At 44.4% G+C, this 26664-nt stretch overlaps 1 protein-coding gene across 1 annotated transcript in view; it reads right to left on the bottom strand.

Moving 5' to 3' along the window:
- Nucleotides 1-870: 870 nt before the first annotated feature.
- Nucleotides 871-26664, bottom strand: part of syt14a (synaptotagmin XIVa) — a gene marked incomplete at both ends in the record, with an annotated part of 45998 nt that continues 20204 nt past the window's right edge. The window contains 8 exons of the mRNA XM_083633188.1: nucleotides 871-1184; nucleotides 4928-5005; nucleotides 7709-7898; nucleotides 10730-11140; nucleotides 13398-13654; nucleotides 17504-17746; nucleotides 19553-19705; nucleotides 25876-25923. Of these exons, the coding sequence (XP_083489314.1) occupies nucleotides 871-1184; nucleotides 4928-5005; nucleotides 7709-7898; nucleotides 10730-11140; nucleotides 13398-13654; nucleotides 17504-17746; nucleotides 19553-19705; nucleotides 25876-25923 (1694 nt within the window). The remainder of the gene's footprint in view (nucleotides 1185-4927; nucleotides 5006-7708; nucleotides 7899-10729; nucleotides 11141-13397; nucleotides 13655-17503; nucleotides 17747-19552; nucleotides 19706-25875; nucleotides 25924-26664) is intronic.

Below are 26664 nucleotides of genomic sequence, written 5' to 3' on the forward strand. Positions count from 1 at the left end.
GCTTCATACTTTAAGCTAGGCACTTTTTAAACTTTAAATGAGTCGCCACTTTTAGGACTATCATCTTAATTCAGCTTTAATTGATCTTTTGTACTGTTTGAGAAATCGCAGTTTAGGTTTTATGCTTTTTTCAGCCTTTATAACCCTATAGAGCCAGCCTTGAGTGTGTCTCTCTAGCAGGCTGTACCTTTGACTAAATTCACACATTTTAAAACTGTGACAGTTCACACAACTTGTACACTACATACATATTATACATGGGACCCTTTCGCTACTTGTGCTAACACTCAGAATTTCAAAATATAAACGATGTGATTTATAGTTTTTGAGATATTAACATTTGTTTGGCACAGCTTTTCACCTTTGCACCCAGAAGTGCTTAATTGTTGTGGTGATGTCTCGCTGATTTCCTATTCCAACTGACCCTCTTCTCCATTTCTGACTAGAGGTCTTCACAGGTCCAAAATGACAGACCCAGACCCTAATGGACCTGGGAAATTTGTGCCCAGACCCGATTGGACCTGTCTATTTAGAAAGCTGAGACCCGGACCTGTACAGACCCCATAAATGTCAGACCTGGACATGGAGCCACTTCTTTTGAATGGACCCGAGACACGGCCAGGTCCGGGATGGGTCCTCAGGTATTTGGTGGTTCAGGCATTTTTAATTAGTTATTTGAAATGACAGCTGTGACAGCCACTCACCAGGTCCACTTGGGTCTTATTGGACCTGACGGGCCGTAGTCCCTTCTTTTGAATGGACCCGAGACACGGCCGGGTCGGGTAGTCGGGTATTCGGGCATACCCGAAGACCTTCTAGTTCTGACCCATGTGGGCTGGCCAAGGCCTGTGCAGTGCCCCCTGCTGGCTGTTAGGACTCCAGCAGACTGTGCCAGCGGCAGACCTGCTGTCCTTTACATTCTTTCATGTGTGTCCAGTGGCTGAGCTCCTCCTCTCCGGAGCTGTTCAGGCCCAGGGAGATCCAGCCAATCATCTCCTTGCGCTTCATGCTGCGCTTGTTGTAGACAGACAGGATGAGTGTGACGTCCGACAGCTGGAACAGCGCCACCTGGAAGACGAAGCTCTCTCTGTAGGTGGGGTTGGGCTGACCTCGACAGATAGACGTCTTACACTTGGACATTTCTTGACCCATGGAGTTCAGTAAGGTCAGCTTAACGTATGTATCTACACAAGAAACAGGAGGTGGATACAATTAGAGAGGGGAAGTGACACAAATACCCTGTTTTCAAACCTATAGTAACATTGTTTTCAAACCTATGGTAACATTGTTTTCAATTTTCAAACCTATAGTCACATTGTTTTCAAACCTATAGTAACATTGTTTTCAAACCTATAGTAAGATTGTTTTCAAACCTATAGTAACATTGCGACATCATTCACGGTGGTTTCTAGTGGTCATGAATTAGGACGGACTCAAGTAATGCGACAGTTGTGCAAAATCCTCATCTCTCTGTAGTTTATTCACCGGCTTTAAATGAATGCAGCATTACTAGTCAGTCCCTCCAGGAAATTGCGGTTTTGCGATCACAATAATGAATGCAAATTCCACCAATCTCTGCAATTTTCTGGGGACATGTATTTTTTCAAAATTCCTGCAATTTTACCACAAAAAATCACATAAAACAGCAAATTGCTTTGACATTTCAGAGAAACGTTGCCATGATGTAGTAGTTGGGGGTGGAGTTATCCCCCCCAACTTGCCATTTTCTTTTGCCAGTTCCCGCAATTTCACTGCAAAATAAATAAATAAATAAATAAATAAATAAATAAATAAATAATAATAATAATAAAAATAATAAAATTAAATCACATAAAACTTCCCGAATTGCATTGCAATTTTAGAGAAAAGCTGCAGCAAAATGCACACATAATAACACAGGACGCATGTTTCGCTGACTCAAACACAAAGCGCAGCTGTGAATTAAAAAATACCTCATATTATATATACCTATATATATATATATATATATATATATATATATATACCTATATTCTATACTGTCTAATGCCTTTATGTCCAGCCACAGCATTTTGTTTGGAAGAAATAGAAGAAGTGGCTAGTGAGCACGAGCAGTAATCGCCACCACGACTGTACAGACAAAGAAAAGAGAGTCACCTACAGAAAGTCCAAGGAATGAGCACAGAAATGCCCGCATACTGTAGCAACAAATATGAAACAGAATCAAAAACGTGAATCTCGTGGGGATTACCACTTGTACCACTTTAGCAAAACATATAAAATGATAGATACTCAATGATATCAATGCTGTAAAATAAATACTGGTTCATTGTTTTAGATGGGCCTCGGATTATAATATAATTTATAACTTTAACTTTAACTTTAACTTTTTTATAACTTTTCTACATGTTGTGGAGCATTCAAATAATTTAAGTCTAGTTACGTTCTTGATACTGTGGACTTTATTGGCGTGTGTGACACACACTCAAGTCATGCACTTTTTTTTAATTCCCCCTCTTTATTCATAAATCAGTGTGCACAATAGAATAATCATTCAATATAAATCTGACTCATTTGACCCCTGAGCTGAGGAATAAAGAAATCGTTTGCAGCCATTATCATATGAATCATACAGTAGGCTATGTGTCGTTTTCTCATTCACGCTTTATTTCCATGCAAAAACACAGACATAAACTGAAGCCACACATCCAACTGAAAGTAAGCGACTAGCAAATCACAATGGGGCTTTGAGAGTGTTTTGCCCCTTGTCTACAACCATACTCCATCATAATGCTCTGTATAGAGAGCCAAAGTTTCGGTCTGAGTTAAATGTTATATAGTCTCTCCTGATTGTAAATATAGCCGAATCGCTTGGTTTGACCAAGTAAAACTCTTTATAAGAATTTTATAGATATCTACAACTAAGGGATCATTATAAGAAGGAAATCAGGGGAGATCCCTCCATGGAAGTGTTTGGTGTGATCAAAATCATCATTAATTCATATAATAACGACAACATCAGAATTATATCTGCATTATATCAAGCATTGAAGACAAATTCAACTACATATATAAAGGAAAAATGGGAATCAGAGCTCAATATAAAAATGATGAATGGTAAAACATGTGGGAAATACACCAAGCATCCACTAGTTCACGGATATGGAGGGAATTCTCTTGGAAAAACTTTTTTTTATTACGCCCAAGGTCAAGAGTAAATATTCAAATATAAATTTACCATGTTGGAGAGATTGTGGAACATCAGATGCAAATCACGCACATATATTTTGGAATTGTCACAAGTTAACATTGTTTTGGACTGGGATACATAAGGTTGTTCAGGAGATACTAGGGTATGATATTCCTATGAATTACATGGTACTTTACCTGTGTAACTAGTACGAGATAGATATCTGGTCAAAATATTGTTATTAGCTAGTAAAAAAAGCCGTCACAAGGAAATGGGGTAAAGTGGACTCTCCTACTCAGGGACAATGGACGGAGATAATAGAAGAAAGCTACATGATGGAGAAACTGAGATATAGATTGAAGAACAGCTGGAAGAGAAATGGGAGAAATGGACATGTATAACATGTATAACTAAAATGTGAACAGAAATCTTTGAATTTGGTGCAGTATTAACCAAGATCGCTTCATTTGGCAGCTGCTTTTCGCACATGCCCCTACTGCACTACCTTGATGCCCCAACCATTTGATACCACTTTTTTAGCCATACTTTGAATATTTTGCGTGGCATCTCGGCACACTGAACTGCCAACAACAACAACAACAACAACAACACCACCACAAAAAACTTAAGCCACATCCACTTTCAGTCGAAACCCAGTCCACTTTTGATTTAAGCCATGCCCCCTCTGAGTACAGATGTAGATACAGTAATTTGGAGGAGAGAGGAGAGGCAGGTAGTGAAGGCTCAGGGCTAAACAGGTGACTGCATGCAGAACAAGGTGTAGGAAGGAGATGACATACACATATATGGTGGACAAGGTTTACAGCTAGCAATCCTCTTCATGGATGAGTGTAACTGGCTGCTAATGTATCCAGTTCAAGGTTGAGTAGGAATTAAAGGAACACAGCATAGGAATTTTCAATGCTGTGTTATTTTGCACATAATCTCACACATCTGAAAAAGTTTTGCAGACATTAATTTAATTTGACAGTTATTAAGAGTTGATTTGAGTTCAGTTGTGGACCAGTGATGTCATTCATGCACAAATGACATCACTGGTCCACAACTTAATTGAAATCAACTTTTCAGATGTGTGAGATTATGTGCAAAATAATTCACCATTGAAAATCGGCGGAGTGTTCTTAAGAGAACTGTGAGATCATAGAGGTGAGCATTTTCCCAGTATTTTCTCTTATTTCAGAAGTAACATTCAGAAACTGAAATATGTAATCACTGCCATTTTGTTCTACAGTAGTGCCTAACCTCCCTTTTTATCAGGCACTCTTTGATTTTGCTCCAATGTCTTTTTAGACACTAGACTTAAATTAAATCAACCAATCAGGGCTTGAGAAGGTGGGTGGAGTCCCAGTACAGCCAACCAATCAGAGGAGTGGCTCATTTTGCTTTTGGGCCAAGTACAAAGTGACCTGTAAGTTTCTGGTTTGAGGAGAAGTGCTGCAAAAAAAATGATTAACTTGTAACTAATCGTACTTACTACACCAACACCAACAACAACAACAACAACAACAACAACAACAACAACAACAAAAACATGAAATTTGTAATTTCATTTATTAAATTATAATAATATTTAAATACTGAATGAAATAGTTGCTGGCGAAGTGACCACTGGAAAATGCTGCCTTGTGCTGTTATACTGTACCCTGCATCCATGAAGATACTTTGCCAAATTATAGTCTAGAGAGAAAGAGAAACACTGATTGCTCAATTTGCGGCACTCGGGCAACAGAGACTCACCTCTGAGAATATAAACCTGGCCACCTATCAAGTGTTTTAGACAACAGAACAGCCCGTCTGACAACAAGGGTTGGGAGGCAGTAAGAGAAACAAAGGGACCAAGATGTCAATAGGCAGTGGGCTGAGACATCACAAAGGAAAGAGAAACATGGTCAGAAGGGCAACATATCACACAAAGTTCAACAAGAGGCTGTTGGCTGCTGACTGAGGAGGTGGAAATGAGCCTGGTAAACCATCAAGATCATGTGAACTCACATTCTGTCTGGTGCTGCGGGGAACGTCTGGCCTCCAGCCTGCCGGGGGGCGGGCCTTTTCAGAAATGACAAAGGGCACTGGCCAATCAAGGACCTGCCTCATAGTTGACATCGTAACCGGCCAATTAGGGACGCCGCTGGCAAATACAGTAATGGCGGGCCGCATGGCTCTGCATCTCCTAAGCAACGAGCAGTGCCATTAACGTTACACAGATGTAAGTGCAGTTATCGCAGAAATAGACCCAATGACAATGAGTCTGTATCAGCAGAGTTTCTCGGCGGAAGAGGTTTTCGCCGTTGCTCCGAGTGGATTTTGGATTTGACTGGATGCAACGCTGATTGGCTGAAGGAATGGGTTTGGCAACGCGTCGCTGATTGGCTGAAGGAGTTGTCTGTCAAGGCAAACAGAATGTGAGATCACATTCAGGATGGTTTTAACCAGGCTAGAAATGAGGAAGAACAGGGGTGAAAACAGAGGATAAGTGACACGACGTGCAGCCCAGAGAGACCAGGCCATCCCCTGCATGGAGAAGTCACAAGCTGTGCATCGTTTCTCCAAGGTAACTGTTGTTCAGTCATGTTTGAAACATATCAATAGAGGGATGTAGCATCTAATTGAACTATAGGGTGACCAGACGTCCCGAAAAATCCCGGTACAGTCCCGAATTACGAGCAGTTGTCCTGGGATCCCAAATTCCCAAATTGTTTTGTTTGTCCCGAAAATTAACCGTTATATTAATAAATAATATAATAAAGAGAGCTGTCTGTCTGCTGTGAGACTCATTGACTTGAAGGCAATAATGCTGTGGAGACCTGACATGGTGACACAGTAATATTGAAAAATGTTACACCGAACGTAGCAAATGTGTATTTTTGGAGCGCTGCCAAATTGTCATGTATAAATCATAACAATGCACATAGGTAGAAGCTCCTGTGACCTGTTTTAACCCATTGATACTTGATGCAGCATTTGCGTGTATATCCCTCATTTGTGTGTGTATCCCTTTAAGACCGCGGTTCGCGCTGCCAGATAGAAGGGGTGGTTTAACTTATCCACAGCCTCAACTTACCCTGGTCCCCCCTAATATCTGGACCACAGATGACAACAAATCTGGCCTGCTCTGACAAAATCAGTCACATGTAGCACAGGCCCGAAACGTGATTTTAGGAGAAAATATTGATTTGGGCTATTTTGGGGTTTCATCAAATTTTAGTAAGATAAAGCATTGGCTTTCATTCTGTGTAAAGATTACTGTGAAATTTGAATGCTAAATACAGTTTTGAAGCCATAAAGTTAGGGTGAAAACCAGAACTAGCTTACTTTGTCAAATTTGAGGTCGTTTTTCTCAAAAACATAGTTTGGAAACAGTCATGACATAAAGGGGTGTATCTCACTCAATCTTTGGAGTACAAAGATAATTTTGATATCCAAATAAAGGTTACATTCTCCTCTTTCCAACAGTGTATAAAACTCAAAATGTGCTTTGAGGTCAATGTGACTGATTTTGTCAGAGCAGGTCACAAATATTGTCCTTTGCCCTTTGTCCTGTGCATTACTCTTAGGGTGCTTTCTCACTGGGGCCCCGGTACCATTCCCGAGCACACTTGTCCCCAAATTGACCCCAGTTTGACGAGTGTGAAAGTTGCGTACCGTTCCGTTCTGCGCCCGGGCGCGCAACGGGGAACCGTGACAGGATCCAGTTGAAAAGGTGGTCTTGGGAGTGCTTTGGCGTGCCCGGGCACGGAACCCTTGCGAGTGTGAAAAGCCAACCGTTCCGAACCACATACACTGTAGACAACAAACGGGCGACGATAAACTCCAGGCATAGTTGATGATGCACGTGCACTCTGTTGCGTTTTACGAGCGTGGAAGAAATGCTGTAATGTGAAAGCTGACCAGCGGGGAAGAGGGGCGGGGGGGCAATCGTTCCAGAGTGCGGAACAGAACTGAACGAAAGCAATCGTTCCCAGTGAGAAAGCAGCCTTAATGTTGACAACAGCTTACAGGGCGCTTTAGCATACTTGCAGAGCGCTTTAGCGTACTTGCAGAGCGTTTTAGCGTACTTACTTGGTACGCTTTATACCGTACTTACTGGGTGTTTTTGCGTACTTACAGAACGCTTAACATACTTACTGGGCGTTTTAGCGTACTTACAGAACGCTTTAGCGTACTTACTGGGCGCTTTAGCGTACTTACAGAGCGCTTTAGCGTACTTACTGGGTGCTTTAGCGTACTTACAGAACGCTTTAGCGTACTTACAGAGAGCTTTAGCATACTTACTGGGTACTTTAGCGTACTTACTGGGCACTTTAGCGTACTTACAGAGCGCTTTAACATACTGAGCGGTTTAGCATACTTACTGGGTACTTTAGCGTACTTACAGAGCGCTTTTGTGTACTTATTGAGCGGTTTAACATACTTACTGGGTGCTTTAGCGTACTTAGAGCGCTTTAGCGTACTTACTGGGTGCTTCAGCGTACTTACTGGGCGCTTTAGCGTACTTACTGGGTGCTTTAGCGTACTTACTGGGTGGCTTGTTGGCAGCCAGGTTTTTGAAATGGCTGCCTTTGATGACCTCCACGGAGAGACGTCCTGTTGTGGCATTGTACAGCAGGCCCACAAGGATCTCTGGGGTGGACGTCTGACTGACTGACTGGAATGAGGAGGCGCTCTCACTGCAGGACATCTCTGAGAGGCTGACCTGGGAGTCTCCACCCTGAACATGGTGGCAGCATTCAGAAAAATGTTCACTGAGTTGAAATGTCACTAAATGTACCTCTCTGTTACACATTTTGACAGGATATCAGACAAGAATAACCTGCGTTCAGAATTCATCATTAGGTCGGCTATGAAAGTAAACAAGCTATGATTTTGTTGTGGTCTTTATTTCCTATTCCCACACTACAAGTATCCATAGTATAGCAAAACATGGAAGTACAACACCAGGAAATACAGGAAAAATTCTGAACTGCGTTCAAAGCACTTAAATCCTTAGCAGCAAGAGCCCAGCCAGCCCAGGTTTAGGTAGCCTTAAGCATACTGTAAACAGCCCAGGTTTAGGTAGCCTTAAGCATACTGTAAACAGCCCAGGTTTAGGTAGCCTTAAGCATACTGTAAACAGCCCAGGTTTAGGTAGCCTTAAGCGTACTGTAAACAGCCCAGGTTTAGGTAGCCTTAAGCATACTGTAAACAGCCCAGGTTTAGGTAGCCTTAAGCATACTGTAAACAGCCCAGGTTTAGGTAGCCTTAAGCATACTGTAAACAGCCCAGGTTTAGGTAGCCTTAAGCATACTGTAAACAGCCCAGGTTTAGGTAGCCTTAAGCATACTGTAAACAGCCCAGGTTTAGGTAGCCTTAAGCATACTGTAAACAGCCCAGGTTTAGGTAGCCTTAAGCATACTGTAAACAGCCCAGGTTTAGGTAGCCTTAAGCATACTGTAAACAGCCCAGGTTTAGGTAGCCTTAAGCATACTGTAAACAGCCCAGGTTTAGTTAGCCTTAAGCATACTGTAAACAGCCCAGGTTTAGGTAGCCTTAAGCGTACTGTAAACAGCCCAGGTTTAGGTAGCCTTAAGCATACTGTAAACAGCCCAGGTTTAGGTAGCCTTAAGCATACTGTAAACAGCCCAGGTTTAGTTAGCCTTAAGCATACTGTAAACAGCCCAGGTTTAGGTAGCCTTAAGCATACTGTAAACAGCCCAGGTTTAGTTAGCCTTAAGCATACTGTAAACAGCCCAGGTTTAGTTAGCCTTAAGCATACTGTAAACAGCCCAGGTTTAGTTAGCCTTAAGCATACTGTAAACAGCCCAGGTTTAGGTAGCCTTAAGCATACTGTAAACAGCCCAGGTTTAGTTAGCCTTAAGCATACTGTAAACAGCCCAGGTTTAGTTAGCCTTAAGCATACTGTAAACAGCCCAGGTTTAGTTAGCCTTAAGCATACTGTAAACAGCCCAGGTTTAGTTAGCCTTAAGCGTACTGTAAACAGTCTGTTAGGCTAACGTTATGCCTTTTGTCATCGTGTTTTATCTGCAGATTAAACAGCCAGAAGCCAGTTTGAAGAGTCAGAAGTGTTCTTTGTTTTGTGTTCATAATAGTGATATCAGATTTGATTATGTCAGCTATGGACTATTACATCCATCTTTGCTCACTACATCTTAGCCTTTCTTACCCCCAGGTGTGCATAAACTACAGGTTAAGAACTTATTTTTAAAATACAAAAATGTGAAATTATTATCGGTAATCGTATCGTTATCAGCCATGAGGTTATCGTATTGGCCGAAAAAAATCAAAATCCTATTTCTAGTTTGTCTATGTCTATGTCTAGTTCCTAGTTTCTAAAACCCCAGCAAGATGACTCAGCTACTTCATGTTTTCTAATAGGAATGCTGTAAAGCCCTATAGCATGTTTTATTGCTGTTCTTACTATACATACATACTGTACATACATACGATAATTACAGTATTCAGTCTTGGAGCCCAGGAAGACTAGCTGTCATCTAGGCGGCAGCTAATTGGGATCCTTTTAAATAAACAAACAAACAAACAGTATCTGACTCCTTTCTGATTGCTAGCTAGCCATAGCTGTGGCTTGTGATTGATTGCTAGCTAGCCATAGCTGCGTCACTAATGTCAATATGGCCACTGTGCATCATGCAAATACTGTGGCCATCTATTCCGAAGTAGGCTAAAAAAACCGGACAAAGAACCAGGGCTGGCTGACAGCAGAGGCAAAACAAGACATTTCTATTGACTCCAGATGTGAAGATTGGGCTCATTCTGACTGAACGCGTGTCTCCAATCATATAGTTCTATGGATCAGTCTGGCCTCCAGCCCGCCCACAGCGATTTCCAGAAATTACAAAGTGCATGGGCCAATCAGGGACCTGCCTCGTAGTTGAATGTAACCAGCCAATCAGGGAAGCCGCTGGCAAAACAGTATGGCGGCTCCTGAAGCAGTAACGTTAATACGTTAGTCCAGTAAACACGGCCGTAAGTGCAGTTTTGGAGAAATAGACCCAATAACAACAATCAAACAAGAACAAGAATATGCACCCGCAGAGTTTCTTGGCGTAAAATACATTTTTGCTGTTCTTCCAAGTGGATTTAGATTGGATTTGGTGACGCTGATTGGCTGAAGGAGTTGTCTGTCAAGTACTCCCGCCCACTGAAATCGATGTGGGTGGATTGGAGTCCAGATGGATACGTAGCAAAACAGAATGAGGTCACGGAATTTAGCAGGCTAATATGAAAGAGGAATCACCATGAGGTGTTGAGTGCTTTGATCCTACTCACCACCAGGAGTGCACAGCATGGCTCTAGTGCTTTGATCCTACTCACCAGGAGTGCACAGCATGGCTCTAGTGCTTTGATCCTACTCACCAGGAGTGCACAGCATGAGTCTAGTGCTTTGATCCTACTCACCAGGAGTGCACAGCATTGCTCTAGTGCTTTGATCCTACTCACCAGGAGTGCACAGCATTGCTCTAGTGCTTTGATCCTACTCACCAGGAGTGCACAGCATGGCTCTAGTGCTTTGATCCTACTCACCAGGAGTGCACAGCATGGCTCTAGTGTGACCGGCACAGACATCTTGCCCTGAAGGTTGAGCTTGGTGAGGTAGAACACCTTTTCCCCGAGAGCCCTCTCCTTCTTCATCCGCCGCACGCTATAAAGGCGGAAGCGGACGGCGTAGTTGCCGATCATCTCAGACTCCACGTGAGCGAAGCGGAAGGTCTCGGTGAAGATGGGGCACGGGCCCCTCTGGATCCCCGTCTTGGCCCTCTGCTTCTTGGTAGGGAGCAGTACCAGGTGAACCTGCCAGGAGATGTTGCCAGTGCGCTTGAGGGGAGGCAGGTCCGTTACGGCCATGATGGTCAGTGCCAGCCGCTGGTCCTCTGAGTCGTAGTCAAAAACCACATCCAGCGTGCCGTGCTTTGACACCGGGTCTGGCTCATAACCCTTAGCGGAAAAAGAAAGACATTTGGGTCATGACTAATGACTAAGGAAAAATGTAGGTGGTGAGGCTAGACCATTAGAGCCACACACTGACTTGTTCTAGAGCCACACACTGACTTGTCTTAGAGCCACACACACTGACTTGTCTTAGAGCCACACACTGACTTGTTTTAGAGCCACACACTGACTTGTCAAACACAAAATGTTGTGCTAAGATACAAAGTGCACAACTCTAAATAATGAACAAAACAGCTGGACACTATGGCAGCTCCAGCCAGTGTTGTAGTCAAGTCATTATATCTCGAGTCCAAGTCGAGTCTCGAGTCCTCAGTGTTCGAGTCAGAGTCTATTGCATTAGAACACACTCACCCACACACAGCATCTCAGAGGGGGTCACTGAACTGCACACCCGACTCACCCATGGTGCTAACATTTCAACATTGTCAAGCAATGCAATTAACATGCAGAACAGCACTATTAGTCGAAACACGTCAGCACCAGTGGCTTCTGCATTACATTACTGGCTTTCCTTGGGAAGCTAAGCAGGTCTGGCCTAGGATACTCCTTGGATGGGAGACTGGTGCTGGAAGTGGTGTTGGAGGACCAGTAGGAGGTGCTCTTCCCCTCTGGTCCAAATGGTCTGATGAATAATCTGATTTGATGAATAATCTGATCTGATGAATAATCTGATCTGATGAATAATCTGATTTGATGAATAATCTGATCTGATGAATAATCTGATCTGATGAATAATCTGATCTGATGAATACTCTGATCTGATGAATAATCTGATCTGATGAATAATCTGATTTGATGAATAATCTGATCTGATGAATAATCTGATCTGATGAATAATCTGATCTGATGAATAATCTGATTTGATGAATAATCTGATCTGATGAATAATCTGATCTGATGAATACTCTGATCTGATGAATAATCTCCCCAATGCCCCAGGGCAGAGACGGGGACTCTGTCCTGTGAGTGAGCACCGTCCTTCGGATGAGACGTTAAACCGAGGTCCTGACTCTCTGTGGTCATTAAAGATCCCATCTGCACTCTTCGCAGAGTAGGGGTGTAACCCCGGTGCCCTGGAGGGTGTAACCCCGGTGCCGTGGCTAAATTCCCAAACAGGCCTTCCTTCAATCATGGCCACCTAATCATCCCTCTTTACTTAATTGGCACATTCAGTCCTCAACTCTCCACTGTGAGAGCTGATGTGTGGTGAGCTGATGTGTGGTGAGCGTTCTGGCGCAAACTGGCTGCTGTGCATCACCCAGGTGGGTGCTGCTACACATCGGTGGTGGATGAGTTGAGTTCCCTCCGCCCCTCCCTCCCCTGATATGTGAAGCGCTTTGTGTGTCTAGAAAGGCGCTATATAAATCCAATCAATTATTATTATTACATAACCTTGCAGATAACTAACATCACGCATATAGAACAGGAAGTCCTTTAACTAACCTCCCAAAGCACATTAATAAACACATCATCTGGCTGCACATTCTCTGCTGCTTGACAACTGCTGTGTTAGCTACAGACTGCTATGTTATTCAAGACTACTTCTTCTATCCCATTTACAACAGTCACCACTTGCTCACACGTACCGCCTTGTGGCGAGAATCGTGTAGTGCATTCTCACACACCAAAGTACTTGTTTCAACTGTCAACTGTTCCAACTGACTGTCTATAGTGAATGCTTTCCACAAAATCATGAACAATGAAGAAAACCAGAAGGAATACAGTTCCACCTTTACCAAATAAACCAAAATAGATGTTCTGCGACAAGTTATATCATCCTGAAAACCCAAATATTTGAAACGAGTAAAATTACTATAAAATGATCTGTCAGTGCAATAAGGTAAATAAAATAGGTTGTTGGTCCCCCATAGTAAACATAAACATTATAAAGACATCTTCCCATATCTGTCAACCTGTCACAAGTAGGTGGCTGACTCCTACTGGAACAATTTGGTGTACCCATTACACTTAACTCTGGAAATGGCTTCTACACCCTGCTTCAAATCGTTTTTTATAAATTAGAATATAATGCAACTTATTCCCCATCCCCGAACCGACAACCTCTGGCAACCTACAGTACCGCCAAAGTTGCCTCCTACCAGCCCACCCTAATGCAGCAGGATAAAATCAAGTCCCCATTACCTGAGTCCGAGTCCAGAGTTACTGAACATGAATGTGTCCAGGACCCAGACTCGAGTCCAACTCAACTACAACACTGGCTCCAGCAGACAGTGTCATTTACCTCGGGGCTGAGTGGGGCGGTGCTGTCACTGGGGACGTCCTCGTAGGCCTTGTTGAGGTAGCTCTCTGAGTCCTGGCTCTCCGTGGGGCTGTGCGACATGTGGCTCCCCCTGCTGGTGGCGGGGCTGTGGGACATCTTGGCGTCGCCCAGGTCGGACGGCGTGCAGGACATCCGCGGAGAGCCGTCCTCATCCTGGTAGGGCGGCGGCTGCAGCTCATCAAGTGGAGGAGTCCGTCTCATCCGCTGGATGCAGTTGGCTGGTAGGGAGGAAGTCAGTGAGACCAAGGACCATCAAAATATATGTCAGGTTTTAGGCGGCGTGGGGGGGGGAATCGATTCACTTAAAGTCCCTGGAAACCAAAATCCACAAAAACGTTCTAACTATGTTATTTAGGGTCTTATGTTAGTAATTATGTGTCCCAGAAATTATTATACATTACTTTCAACCCAAAGCCTTAAAATCGCCACTTTTCTACAAGATTCTACAAAGTACTTCCTCATTGAAGACAGCAGTGCGCGAGGTGCTAAAACGCAGGAGCTTATGACGTCATAAGCTCTATATAACCTTTGTACACGCGCGCAATCCGCACCCACCCTCCTTTTGTCCGTTCTTTGCCCCCAGTGACAGCGCTCCCTCGCTGTCCGTCTCCCTCCCACTCTGTGTGCCGTCGTGCGCTATGCCTCTCTCTCTCTCTCTCTCTCTCTCTCTCTCTCTCTCTCTCTCTCTCTCTCTCTCTCGGGACTAGTGAGAGAGAGCGAGAGACACACAGGCTGGTGACGCAGGTTACTCTCTCTCACACACACACACACACACACACACACACACACACGCACACACAGTGCTGTGTAACTCGATCTCTTTCTCCGTTTCCCTCCCCCCCCTCCCATCTGCTGCAGATGGGACACGCCCACACAGTCCGCGGGAGAAATACACTCTAAAAAATAATGATTTTCTCATGAGTTTTGCCACGACTGTCAAACCTAAATTTATATACTTTGCAACGTTCATCATCGTTCAAATTTGGCTGGTGGCTTATTAACATAGGGTCCTGTGATGTGATGAACTCAAAATGCTAAATAATAAAGAAATATTTCTGGTTTCCAGGGACTTTAAGTATCGTGATTTTTTATTTGCTGATTTTTTCATCGATCTTTTATCCCCAGATCGGGGAAAAAAGAACAGAGAATGTTTTCCCTGTGTCAGAGCCTTCTGTCCATACTCTGAAAGCTTACAGATAAGCATGAAACAGAGCAGAACCACACACATACTCACACATTTGACTCTCTACTGCCCACTGGTGGATGTATTGCTTAACACGTTCACTGCCAACGACGTATTACTCCGTCAAAAAAAATCCAACGGTTGACTGCCACTGACGTATTACTCCGTCAAAAAAATGATTTTTTTTTTTTGACCGTGGGATGTGCATCTAACCCTTTTACATCTCTTATATAATTATTGGAGCCACCGAACGTTTACAACCCATTCCACCGACCCACTAAGTGGCGACAGTGCTCTCCTGACTAGAGGAAGGCAAGCAAAAAGCAGCCATTCTCATGAAAATGGATGGGGGAAAACGCTTTCGTTTTCGCGCTGATTGCTGGCGATGCGGGATTGCAAATTTGCATAATAGATTACAGGTGGAACACACTTTGAAACACGCAGCATAAATATGACCAGAATCGCAAAAGCTTCATCAAAGCTCTCAACCAAAACTCCAAGAAGCGAGTGAGTCCATCCAGACTTCCTCAAACAGCGGCCGCGCAGACAGGCAGCAGCAGCAGCAAAGCAGTGAGACTGGTGACAAGCTTGTGACGGCCGCTGCAGCCAAGAAGAACGCCCACGGAGGGAGGAGTTGGAAGCAGAGGGGGGTTTCCTGCTGTTATGGAGGAAATTACTGTTCAAAACTATTGTTTAGATGTCTGACGTCTTACTGATGCCAAAAATGAATGGTTAAAATGACTGTTCTATCGAATTTCACAAAAAGCCGTTTATCTCTGAATAATTTTTCTGACGCTGAAACCATGCTGTATTCAACTGCTAATGCTTACATAACTACTAACTCTACAAACTAACTCTTTTAGACAGAGAAAGCACACATTCTATTAGTTCTTTTGAGATATTGTGTGTTCACAAAATCTTAGCAGAAAAGAATCCTCGGGTCTTGAAAGATGAGCCAGAATCCTCAAAAAAACCCTCTGGCAGAAGCTAACTACAGTAAAAAAAAAAACGTCTGGCAGTGAATGTGTTAACATGATACTGTACCAACGTTTTTTGGGGTATTACATCATTAATATAGCATAATTGATATAATATTTTATTTACAATGTACTAAAACAGTTTATTTTTTCTTTTCTTCTTTTGTTTTGTTTGTTTGTTTTTGGCACACAAAAAACATCTAGACGCGTATTGCGCAATCCCCCTCCACCTTTGATTTCCCTGACATGGTTCAGTCCTGAGTCTGACTCCTGAGATGAAGCGCTGCACTAATTAGTCGTGCAGTGCCAGCCGTAGATGATATCTACGTCTGCGAACACAACTCTCAAAAGTGGTTAACGCCCGCCCCCCAAGACAACAAAAAGGATGTGTGACAGACGTATGAATTGACCAACCACGGAGCTCGTGGGCGATGCATTCGGAATGTGTGCAACAGCTAAATAGACCCCGGGTGAAAACATTGAACATTGAAATGGCTCAAACGCACACACCACGCCGACTAAAACTGCAAACTTTGGCTGCCTTCTTTGCGCAGCTGTTAAATTTTCTTGCCCACTCATTCTTCCTGCAAGACAGCCTATCGCTACTTTTTTTTATATATATATAATATATATATATATATATATATATATATAATTATTTTCAATTTTGTATACAACAATATACGAACAAGACAAACAGGCTCAGACACAGGAAAAGAAAAGAAAAGAAAGAAAGAAAGAAAAATATGAACATTATTGTGATTCAGAGACTTGTGATTCAGCCCCTCCGTCGCTGGAAGCTTGCTGACATCGACGGTGGGTCTGACCACATGAGACTGGCGCTACTAGGAGAAGCAGTCCAGAGACACAGAGACTGTGATAGCAGCAGCATGTCTAAGCTTGCTAAAGCCAAAAAGAGAAAGACAGAAGAGAAAAAATAAAGTCACTACATTCTTTCAACAAGAAGCAAGGTGGGTGTAGGCTGTGAGTGGATCTGTATTTGGGCGAGCTGGAGTGACTGTTTATTAATCAGAGAACTGTTCTACCATCTTTAGTCAATATTATTCAACTTTTGTTAACTACTGGAAATGAACCTGTTAGTCCATAGTGAAATAGGCTTACTTCACAGAAAATTCCAGGGAAGTGGACCTCTTGCTGCCTTGCACCTCAAATAAACCTTCAGGTTCCCAGCTTCAGATGATGTGTAGCTCTTCTATGGGACATACTGTTGACCTGCTATCTTACTCTAACTTTGCCAGTCCCCCCTAAAAAAGACAAAAATGGTGTCTGGTAGGGAGGGGTGGAGTAGAAGAGCTTAAATTAATTCTCCTCAATATGCTTGTATTGCTTTCTTCATAGGCTACTATGTTGAATACATTGATGATATCTTGAGCATCTGCTCCTCTAAAGGTATTTGCACGGCATTGTGGCTGACCAACCAAATTAACAAACACACAACTGAAAGGAGCAATAACTAAATAAGGCTCTATCCTTCTTATAATGTAATAGGAACTGATCACATGGAACTTTTGTTAAATTTTTTATATATTTTTTGTTGTTTTTCCTCTGCTAATTTTTTCTGTCTTGACACAAAAAATACAGGTAACCCTTACAGTCCCCTAAGTGGAGTATAACGATAGTGGCGATGTGGCAAGAATGTTCTGTAATGGTTTGTTTCTATATCATTTTCTCTAAGGAAAATAATGTAAATCTGTATGATGGTTTATACCATTACATCACATGTAAGAACTGAAACTATATTGTGAAATTCATGCAAAAACAAAAACAAAACAAACAAACAAACAAACAAACAAAAAAACACAAGCAATCAAATGAATGAATACATAAACTTAGAGCGATCCACAGCCTATTGTACTATTTAGATGTTGCTGACAGACAGGGCCTACCGTCTTCAGCGGAGGCATCACTGCTGTAGCCATCATATCCCGCAGACAGGGGGCAGTACGTCTGGCGGCTTTGCAGCAGGGGGCAGTACTGCTGCCGGGTCTCCCAGCTGAAGCCCCTGCGTGGCTGGGCGGACCCTCCACGGAGGCCCTGCGAGCGACTCACTGCCTCTTGGTACTGACCGATCAACTCGTCCTCGCTGTCCGATGAAGAGCCCTGCAGATCAGCCTCTGAGTAGACTTTGTCTGTAGGAGGGGGGGACAGACAGACAGACAGAAGAGCCCCACAGATCAGCCTCTGAGTAGACTTTGTCTGTAGGAGGGGGGGACAGACAGACAGAAGAGCCCCACAGATCAGCCTCTGAGTAGACTTTGTCTGTAGGAGTGCGGGCAGACAGACTGAAGAGCCCTACAGATCAGCCTCTGAGTAGACTTTGTCTGTAGGAGGGGGGGACAGACAGAAGAGCCCTACAGATCAGCCTCTGAGTAGACTTTGTCTGTAGGAGGGGGGGACAGACAGAAGAGCCCTACAGATCAGCTCTGAGTAGACTTTGTCTGTAGGAGGGAGGGACAGACAGAAGAGCCCTGCAGATCAGCTCTGAGTAGACTTTGTCTGTAGGAGGGGGGGACAGACAGAAGAGCCCTACAGATCAGCCTCTGAGTAGACTTTGTCTGTAGGAGTGCGGGCAGACAGACTGAAGAGCCCTACAGATCAGCCTCTGAGTAGACTTTGTCTGTAGGAGGGGGGGACAGACAGAAGAGCCCTACAGATCAGCCTCTGAGTAGACTTTGTCTGTAGGAGGGGGGGACAGACAGAAGAGCCCTACAGATCAGCTCTGAGTAGACTTTGTCTGTAGGAGGGAGGGACAGACAGAAGAGCCCTGCAGATCAGCTCTGAGTAGACTTTGTCTGTAGGAGGGGGGGACAGACAGAAGAGCCCTACAGATCAGCCTCTGAGTAGACTTTGTCTGTAGGAGGGGGGACAGACAGACTGAAGAGCCCTACAGATCAGCTCTGAGTAGACTTTGTCTGTAGGAGGGGGGGACAGACAGAAGAGCCCTACAGATCAGCCTCTGAGTAGACTTTGTCTGTAGGAGGGGGGGACAGACAGACTGAAGAGCCCTGCAGATCAGCCTCTGAGTAGACTTTGTCTGTAGGAGGGGGGGACAGACAGACTGAAGAGCCCTGCAGATCAGCTCTGAGTAGACTTTGTCTGTAGGAGGGGGGGACAGACAGACAGAAGAGCCCTACAGATCAGCCTCTGAGTAGACTTTGTCTGTAGGAGGGGGGGACAGACAGACTGAAGAGCCCTACAGATCAGCCTCTGAGTAGACTTTGTCTGTAGGAGGGGGGGACAGACAGACAGAAGAGCCCTACAGATCAGCCTCTGAGTAGACTTTGTCTGTAGGAGGGGGGACAGACAGACTGAAGAGCCCTACAGATCAGCCTCTGAGTAGACTTTGTCTGTAGGAGGGGGGACAGACAGACTGAAGAGCCCTACAGATCAGCCTCTGAGTAGACTTTGTCTGTAGGAGGGGGGGACAGACAGACAGAAGAGCCATACAGATCAGCCTCTGAGTAGACTTTGCCTGTAGGAGGGGGGACAGACAGACTGAAGAGCCCTACAGATCAGCCTCTGAGTAGACTTTGTCTGTAGGAGGGGGGGACAGACAGAATAGTCCTACAGATCAGCCTCTGAGTAGACTTTGTCTGTAGGAGGGGGGGACAGACAGAATAGTCCTACAGATCAGCCTCTGAGTAGACTTTGTCTGTAGGAGGGGGGGACAGACAGAAGAGCCCTACAGATCAGCCTCTGAGTAGACTTTGGGCCCTATCGTCGCAAAGGCGGTTAATTTTGCGTTAGCCCCCGTTTTGCGCTTGAATAGCGCCGCGCAAAGCCCTAAAACGCCCATCTCACGTGAGCTGCACAAGGACCCCAAGATGGCGACAGACAAAACTTTGCTGCAAAACTTGAGTCCAAAAGATAGTGGATGGCTTAGCTCCATATTATTTAGGTCAGTGGACAAATCTCTAAATGCACAAAATGCTCACCTTGCAGCTCCTTGTTTTTCCTGAAGTCTTGGAGGCACTGAAGGCTCCCTGGCTTCTCGAGGGCCAACTTGTTGTTGAGGTATAAAACCAGGAGGATGAGGAGGATGAGGAAGAGTCCAATGGCCGCCAGAAAGCCCAGCGCTTCTGGAGAGACTGTGGGCAGAGGACAGAGAGTCAAATCCTCTCATTAAAAAAGCTAAAGACATTCTGGAGAAATGTCAGTGTGTAGAGTTAGAGTATGAGGACCACTTTTACATCCATTATTTGTGAAGTGTAAATGTTTTTTTTTTTGGTATCATGATTTTCAGAAAACACTTCAAAAGTCATAAAAGTGGTCCTCATTTGTGAAGATTATCTTGCTGAACACAAATGTTTAACCACAGACCTTATTTCAGACATTTAATCCAAATCCCCATAAAAAAAATCCCACTGACTTTGAGATGAGGGAAGCAGGAATTGCATGACTTCTGTGTTGGCCTACAGAAATACGTCGTCCCTGCCAGGGTGGGAATTACACGGAGGCCATGACCTCCATGGCCTCCGTTGCCCCTCCCTCTGACCGTGATGCCCTGAGATCCCTAAGGTCACCTTGGCAGTGCCCTGCTACCAGCTGTCAGTTTTCTAGTTTTACTGTCAGTTGCTTTAAAAGTGTCAGTGGTCTCAGTTTAATGTAGTCTGCCCTATGTAAAGGATGTGTCATTGGCTCATTTTAACTCATTTTCATGTCAATAGATCAATGACCTTTGTGCCCTGGCATGTGACCTTGTGCCCTCAAAACATTGTGACGCCGAAGGCCAGATGTCCTTGCCCCTAAAATGACAAAATTCCCACCCTGGTCCTACAAATAGGCTGCGCCTCCCGTGTTGTCTGATCGCAGTCGTTAGTGATTGGGGAGGACTGAATCCACCACTGGCCAAGTGAACGGTTCCATCCCATAACCAGCCGGCTGGGGGGAAGCGTCCCAGACCCAGAGAGAGCTCTGCAGCATGCAGTAACATAGTGTATCAACATTAGAACTCTCATGGGTCTGGCGTTGAGACTAACGCGAAGCTTATGGATGGTCACCTTTTTAAACTTCACCCACAAGGTGGCAGTATAAAGAGGAGTACAATAAGCTCTGAAGAGATTTATCTTTAACATAAATGGAATTTCCTTATCAACATGTTAAAAGTGAGTAGAACCGAGAGAGAGAGAGTGAGAGAGAGAGAGAGAGAGTGAACATAGCATTTTTGAGCAAAACACAAAAATGTTATGGCTATTACAACTTACTTGAACTAATCTCTAGGATAAAAGATAGCTACTAACTAATAAAATGTTACTCATCCATTGCCAGATTTAAGTGTATAGCTCTGTACACCAGAAACTGATGACAATGCATTTTGTTCTAAGGCGGCGTTCACACCAAATGCGCTTTTTTCAGTCAGAACGCTATGGAAATCATGTTGAGAGCGCTTCCATTGCGCACAAAACACAGCGCACGGAGTGTTTTTTTGTGTGCTTTGTTTTGTTTCCCCCTGCAGTCACGTGCAGTACAGTTTAGGACACAACGACCACACGGACGGTAGCCAGCTGGTTTCGTCTGTTTGATGTTGTTCACTGTGAACATGAAGGCCAGATTATTGCCAATTCTGGCAGCAGCGGAGGTTGAAGATTCCTCTGGGAGAAGAGGTAGGAGAAGTGGAAAGACGAGCAGCACGCTTTTTTCACCTTAAAACGCCCAGAGCGCCCTGCCAAAAAAACTAGACGCCACCAGCGTTTAGACACCAGGTGCGTTCCTTGAAAGAGGAGCACGTTTAGCGCGTCCTTACATAGACAATGAATTGCAGAAAGACGCTGGCAGCTCAAATGAGCATGTTGTCTGTGAAAGTCTAAACTTCTTTTAACTAAACTGCTTGCTTTGTCACTATCCGTACGATGGCGCAGTCGGTAGCGCTGTCGCCTCACAGCTAGAAGGTCCTGAGTTCGATTCTCGCCTGGGACGCTGTGGGCGCTGGAGTTGTGACCCCCCCATATCTTCAGTGCCTACTGCCCAGGTGGGCTATCTCGTCGAAAGGGCCTTTCTGTGTGGAGTTTGCATGTTCTCCCCGTACCCCCCAGGGGGTTCCTCCGTACATAACCCCCCACTAAAAACATGCAGAAGATCGTCATCCGACCAGTGACGACAACATCTGAAGTTGGTCCCTGGGCGCTGGAAATAAAAAGCGACCACTGCTCCTGGCCTGCCCCCTGGAGGAAAGGACAAGCCTGGATGGGTCAAATGCAGAGGACATATTTCACCGGCCACCGTCAGCATGAGTGTGTGTTGTGGCCGCATGCATGTGTTGAAGTGTTCGTGTGACAATAAAGACGGGCTTGTCCGTCTGAAATCGTTAAATCGTTATCCTTGTATTTATGCACAGATGATTGCTTTCATTTGTACATGTCTCTATTGTCTTTGCTGCATTCTGTTTGCATGGAAACGGTTGCCATGCTGAATGTCAAAAAGCACCTTCTCGAACTGAAACTGCAAAAACACCCACACACTGCACAGTCCTCAAGCACTCTCCACAGCCCTCCCACACACCTTCAGACGCACACACTGTACACACATAAACACAAACCTGTCCAGACATGCAAACACACTGTACACACATAAACACAAACCTGTCCAGACATGCAAACACACTGTACACACATAAACACAAACCTGTCCAGACATGCAAACACAAACACCTCTACATTTAATCTCCACAAATCAAACCAAATTGCTACCCAGAAAACACATGGGATAATTAAGCAATATAGCATGAGAGCCAGTGTGTTGTGAAGAATATATCCCCCTGATCAGCTGTTATCCCACGAGGCCGCAGGCCGAGTGGGATAACTGCTGAGCAGGGGGATATATTCCACAACACACGCAGCTCGAGTGCTATATTGCTTTTATAAAACGGTTTCCAAGTATGATAATATAATAATAATAATAATACTATAAGTCCGACTCCGACTGGCATGTCATTCTGATAGAGTCAGTTGAAACACTACTGTAAGGCGGGACTGCAAGAACATGCGGGTGATTTGATTGGATCGTTCTGGAGACTGAAGTTGACATTGGCCAATCCTGGCGCTTGCTGAGTAGCTGAGAGCTTTCTGGAATCCCCGACAGGCAGCTCCAGCCGCAGCGCTGCATTCTCAGCGCTTGCTGAGAAGCTGAATGCTTTCTGCAAAGCCGACACCAACTAACGTTACGGGGTTAAATGCGGGGTTAAATGCGGGGTTAACAGCCTTTCTTTTGCAAAGAAGACATTAGCCCGCATCTATTCTTGTACAAAACATCATTTTCTGCGAAGTATTAGTAAAGTTATAAGCGAAGATCGATTCACAAGGATCTGACAGCTGTCTCCGCCATTTTTTTTCCTACGTTGTCATTTGAGGTAAGCCTTATTATTACTCTCTTAGTAAGAGAGTTGCCATGGCAACCAATAACCCATGGCCATGGGTTATTGAACTCGGTTACTGGAATTATACAATGGCTGTGAACCAATCAGATTGCTTGATTTGAGAGAGCCGTTTTATAATCCACATTATAAAACGGCTCTCTCAAATCAAGCAATCTGATTGGTTCACAGCCATTGTATAATTCCAGTAACCGAGTTCAATAACCCATGGCCATGGGTTATTGGTTGCCATGGCAACTCTCTTACTAAGAGAGTAATAATAAGGCTTACCTCAAATGACAACGTAGAAAAAAAAATGGCGGAGACAGCTGTCAGATCCTTGTGAATCGATCTTCGCTTATAACTTTACTAATACTTCGCAGAAAATGATGTTTTGTACAAGAATAGATGCGGGCTAATGTCTTCTTTGCAAAAGAAAGGCTGTTAACCCCGCATTTAACTCCGCATTTAACCCCGTAACGTTAGTTGGTGTCAGCTTTGCAGAGAGCATTCAGCTTCTCAACAAGCGCTGAGAATGCAGCGCTGCGGCTCGAGCTGCCTGTCGGGGTTTCCAGAAAAATCTCAGCTACTCAGCAAGCGCCAGGATTGGCCAATATCAACTTCAGTCTCCAGAACGATCCAATCAAATCACCCGCATGTTCTTGCGGTCCCGCCTTACAGTAGTGTTTCATCTGACTCTATCAGAATGACATGCCAGTCGGAGTCGGACTTATAGTATTATTATTATTATTATATTATCATACTTGGAAACCGTTTTATAAAAGCAATATAGCACTCGAGCAGCGTGTGTTGTGGAATATATCCCGCTGATAAACTGTTATCCCACGAGGCAGTTTATCAGCGGGATATATTCACCACAACACACTTGCTCTCGTGATATATTGCTTAATTATACAACACCAGAGGTGGGAAGTAACTAAGTACAAATACTTTGTTACTGTCCTTAAGTAATATTTTCAGGTCTCTGTACTTTACCGAGTATGTATTTTTCTAAGAACTTTTTTACTTTTACTGCCTACATTTTAACACAAATATCTGTACTTTCTACTCCTAGCATTTTCAAAACAGGCTCATTACTTTCGTTTTGATGCACGGCAGACAAAAACGATGTAAAAGAGAGCCCTCGCTGCTACTTGGCTAGCCTAGCGCTACAATGGTAGTGAACAGTACAGCTGCCTACCCCCTCCCATTCAGTCGCCCAAAATACACATTGCAACAGCGCTAGAAACACTCACATGTACATGTTGTGACTCGTGTTGTACTCACCACACGATGAAATAATATTCCAAAGTTACTGGAAATGTAACTGAAGTTACCATGAGGTGCTGTACACAGGGGCATGCGCTGTGTAGACAGCTCAGATTCTGGAATCGGACCCAGGCAAATGCATACAGGCGTAGACGCACCACATTTGGATCAACTTATTGTAAAGTTTTGGCAGGACCCGGCTAGTTGAAAGGCAGCCGGGGGGGGGGGGGTCGGTTTCACTTCCCACCATCAGCTCTCTCACTTGCTGGAGGGGTTTGATCTGGGCCGAGCACAACTCCACAGACGGGAGGCACAGTGGGGAGTCCGGCTCCGCACGTGGCCATCAAGGTTTCCCTCTCAAGGGTCTGCGGGTCCAGCTGGCCCGTCTGCTCTAGGCTTGGGTTTGAGCCTGGCTCAGATCTTGAAGCTTACGTTGATACAGGCACACTGTCAAGTGTGTGTAGGAGGTCCCTTCCCTCACTAACCCGCTGGCCAACTGGGTGTCGACCAGCGCCTCCTAAGATGGACTTTGCGGTGAGGCTGGGGGGGTACGTCCCGATCGGGGACCCACCTGCCTTCTACGGTCTGGTCCACACCATAGGCCGTCCTGGGAAGAGTCATGCCGCTCGTCCTCAACCCGGCGGCTTCTCTGGGCACGGTGCACACCTGTAGCCGTCTCTGTCCCTGGAGCTCTCCTGAGTGTCATGAGAGTCCTGGAGGTCTTTGAGGTCTCCAAAGCCTCGAACATCTGGAACTGTCTCGAACTTGGACTGGACCTACTTATAGCTGTCCTAGTCTGGGTATATGACATCACTGGTGATGTCATAACTAATCTCATTCCCAGCTGATGATGTCACACATCCCATTGTGATGTCATCGGAGATGGTGATATCCTCCCATTGTCCTCATGGTGATGATGTCATCGGCAAGGACATCACATCTGTCATGATGTGTCACAGGCTGCATTGTGAGGTCATTGGCCGGGAAACGGTCCCAAGGAGCTGGGTGGACTCAGAAGGCTGTAAATGTGAAGCCTCTAAAACAAAGTGCACTATCAGTAAAGGGTGGTGAACTCTGGAACCCTCTACCACTACTACTAAGGGAATGTCCAACTTATCCCACTTTTAAGACCAAAGCTCAAACAATGGCTCAAGGCAGATCAGAACTGCGACCACTTCTAAGTGTTTTTATTGTATTTTCTACCTTGCATTGTAGGTACACTGTATGTATTTTGTTTGAATTTACTGTATTTGCATCCTTCTAGCTCTTTGATTGTGTGATGTACAGTATGCACTTTTCTCTCTGTCATCTGTCCAGGGACTACGGATGGGAATTAGCATCCTTGCTAAATCCGGCGTGTTCACATCTTGTTTGATGTTCATTAATGTGCATTGTCCCTATCAATTAAACAAACAAATAAATAAACACATCAACCACCCCGACGCCAACACCCTTACGAGTTGTGCCTCGTTCACCTAACTCAATTTCAGATCAGCTGCAAACAAATTGTGAAACAGGAAGACTAACAACAAGGACAAGTCAGACAGTTGGACAGATGTGATGAATGGCCGAGAGGGAGGTGGAGTGGGAGGTGCTGTGTGGGGTCAAAGGCCAACTGCGCCCAGCTCTGATCTGCCCTACCTTTTCTGACGCAGATCAGCTCATGTACTCCACAGTTACGCTCGCCACCTGGAAAGACAATGCATTTTTTAACGAGCCACACAATGATGGAATGAATAAAAGACAAATGTTATGGACACATGTTCAAATATGTTTGCACATGTAGACAAATTCCCAGAAAAACGACAGGAACAACATACATCAGATACAAGACACTGACATTGGACAATGGATGGCAACAGTCAGATGTGGAGCTCCTGTAATGTTTTCAATTGTCCATTTTAGAGAAACTGGTTAAGCTCAGACACACACAGCTCCCTCAAGTCACGATTATCTTTGTTTCACTATGTTTCATAATATATTTCAGTAAATCTAATTATTTATTTTATGCAAAGACAAACTTAGTGAACGGCAAAGTCCTTTTCTGCTGTCTTTGAAACATATTGCCCCAGATGCCTCCTCAGCGGACAAAGGTCCGGATCCAGACCGAAATACAATCCGGACTAGGGATGTTCATGTCCAAAATCGAAAATCGGGGAAAATTAACGATCAATTATCGATTATCGATCATATTAATAATATACTATCTATATACTATAATATATCTTAGTCGACTAATAGTCGACTAAGATAGCGATTAATCAATTAGTTGATTAGTCGTGGCACATCCTTGATTCCCCAGCAATACACCTGCCAAGTGTGAAGTAGATCCAACAATACACCTGCCAAGTGTGAAGTAGATCCAGCAATACACCTGCCAAGTGTGAAGTAGATCCAACAATACACCTGCCAAGTGTGAAGTAGATTGGA

Source organism: Poromitra crassiceps (assembly GCF_964638095.1).
Source record: "Poromitra crassiceps genome assembly, chromosome: 3".
In the NCBI taxonomy this organism is placed as follows: Eukaryota; Metazoa; Chordata; class Actinopteri; order Beryciformes; family Melamphaidae; genus Poromitra; species Poromitra crassiceps.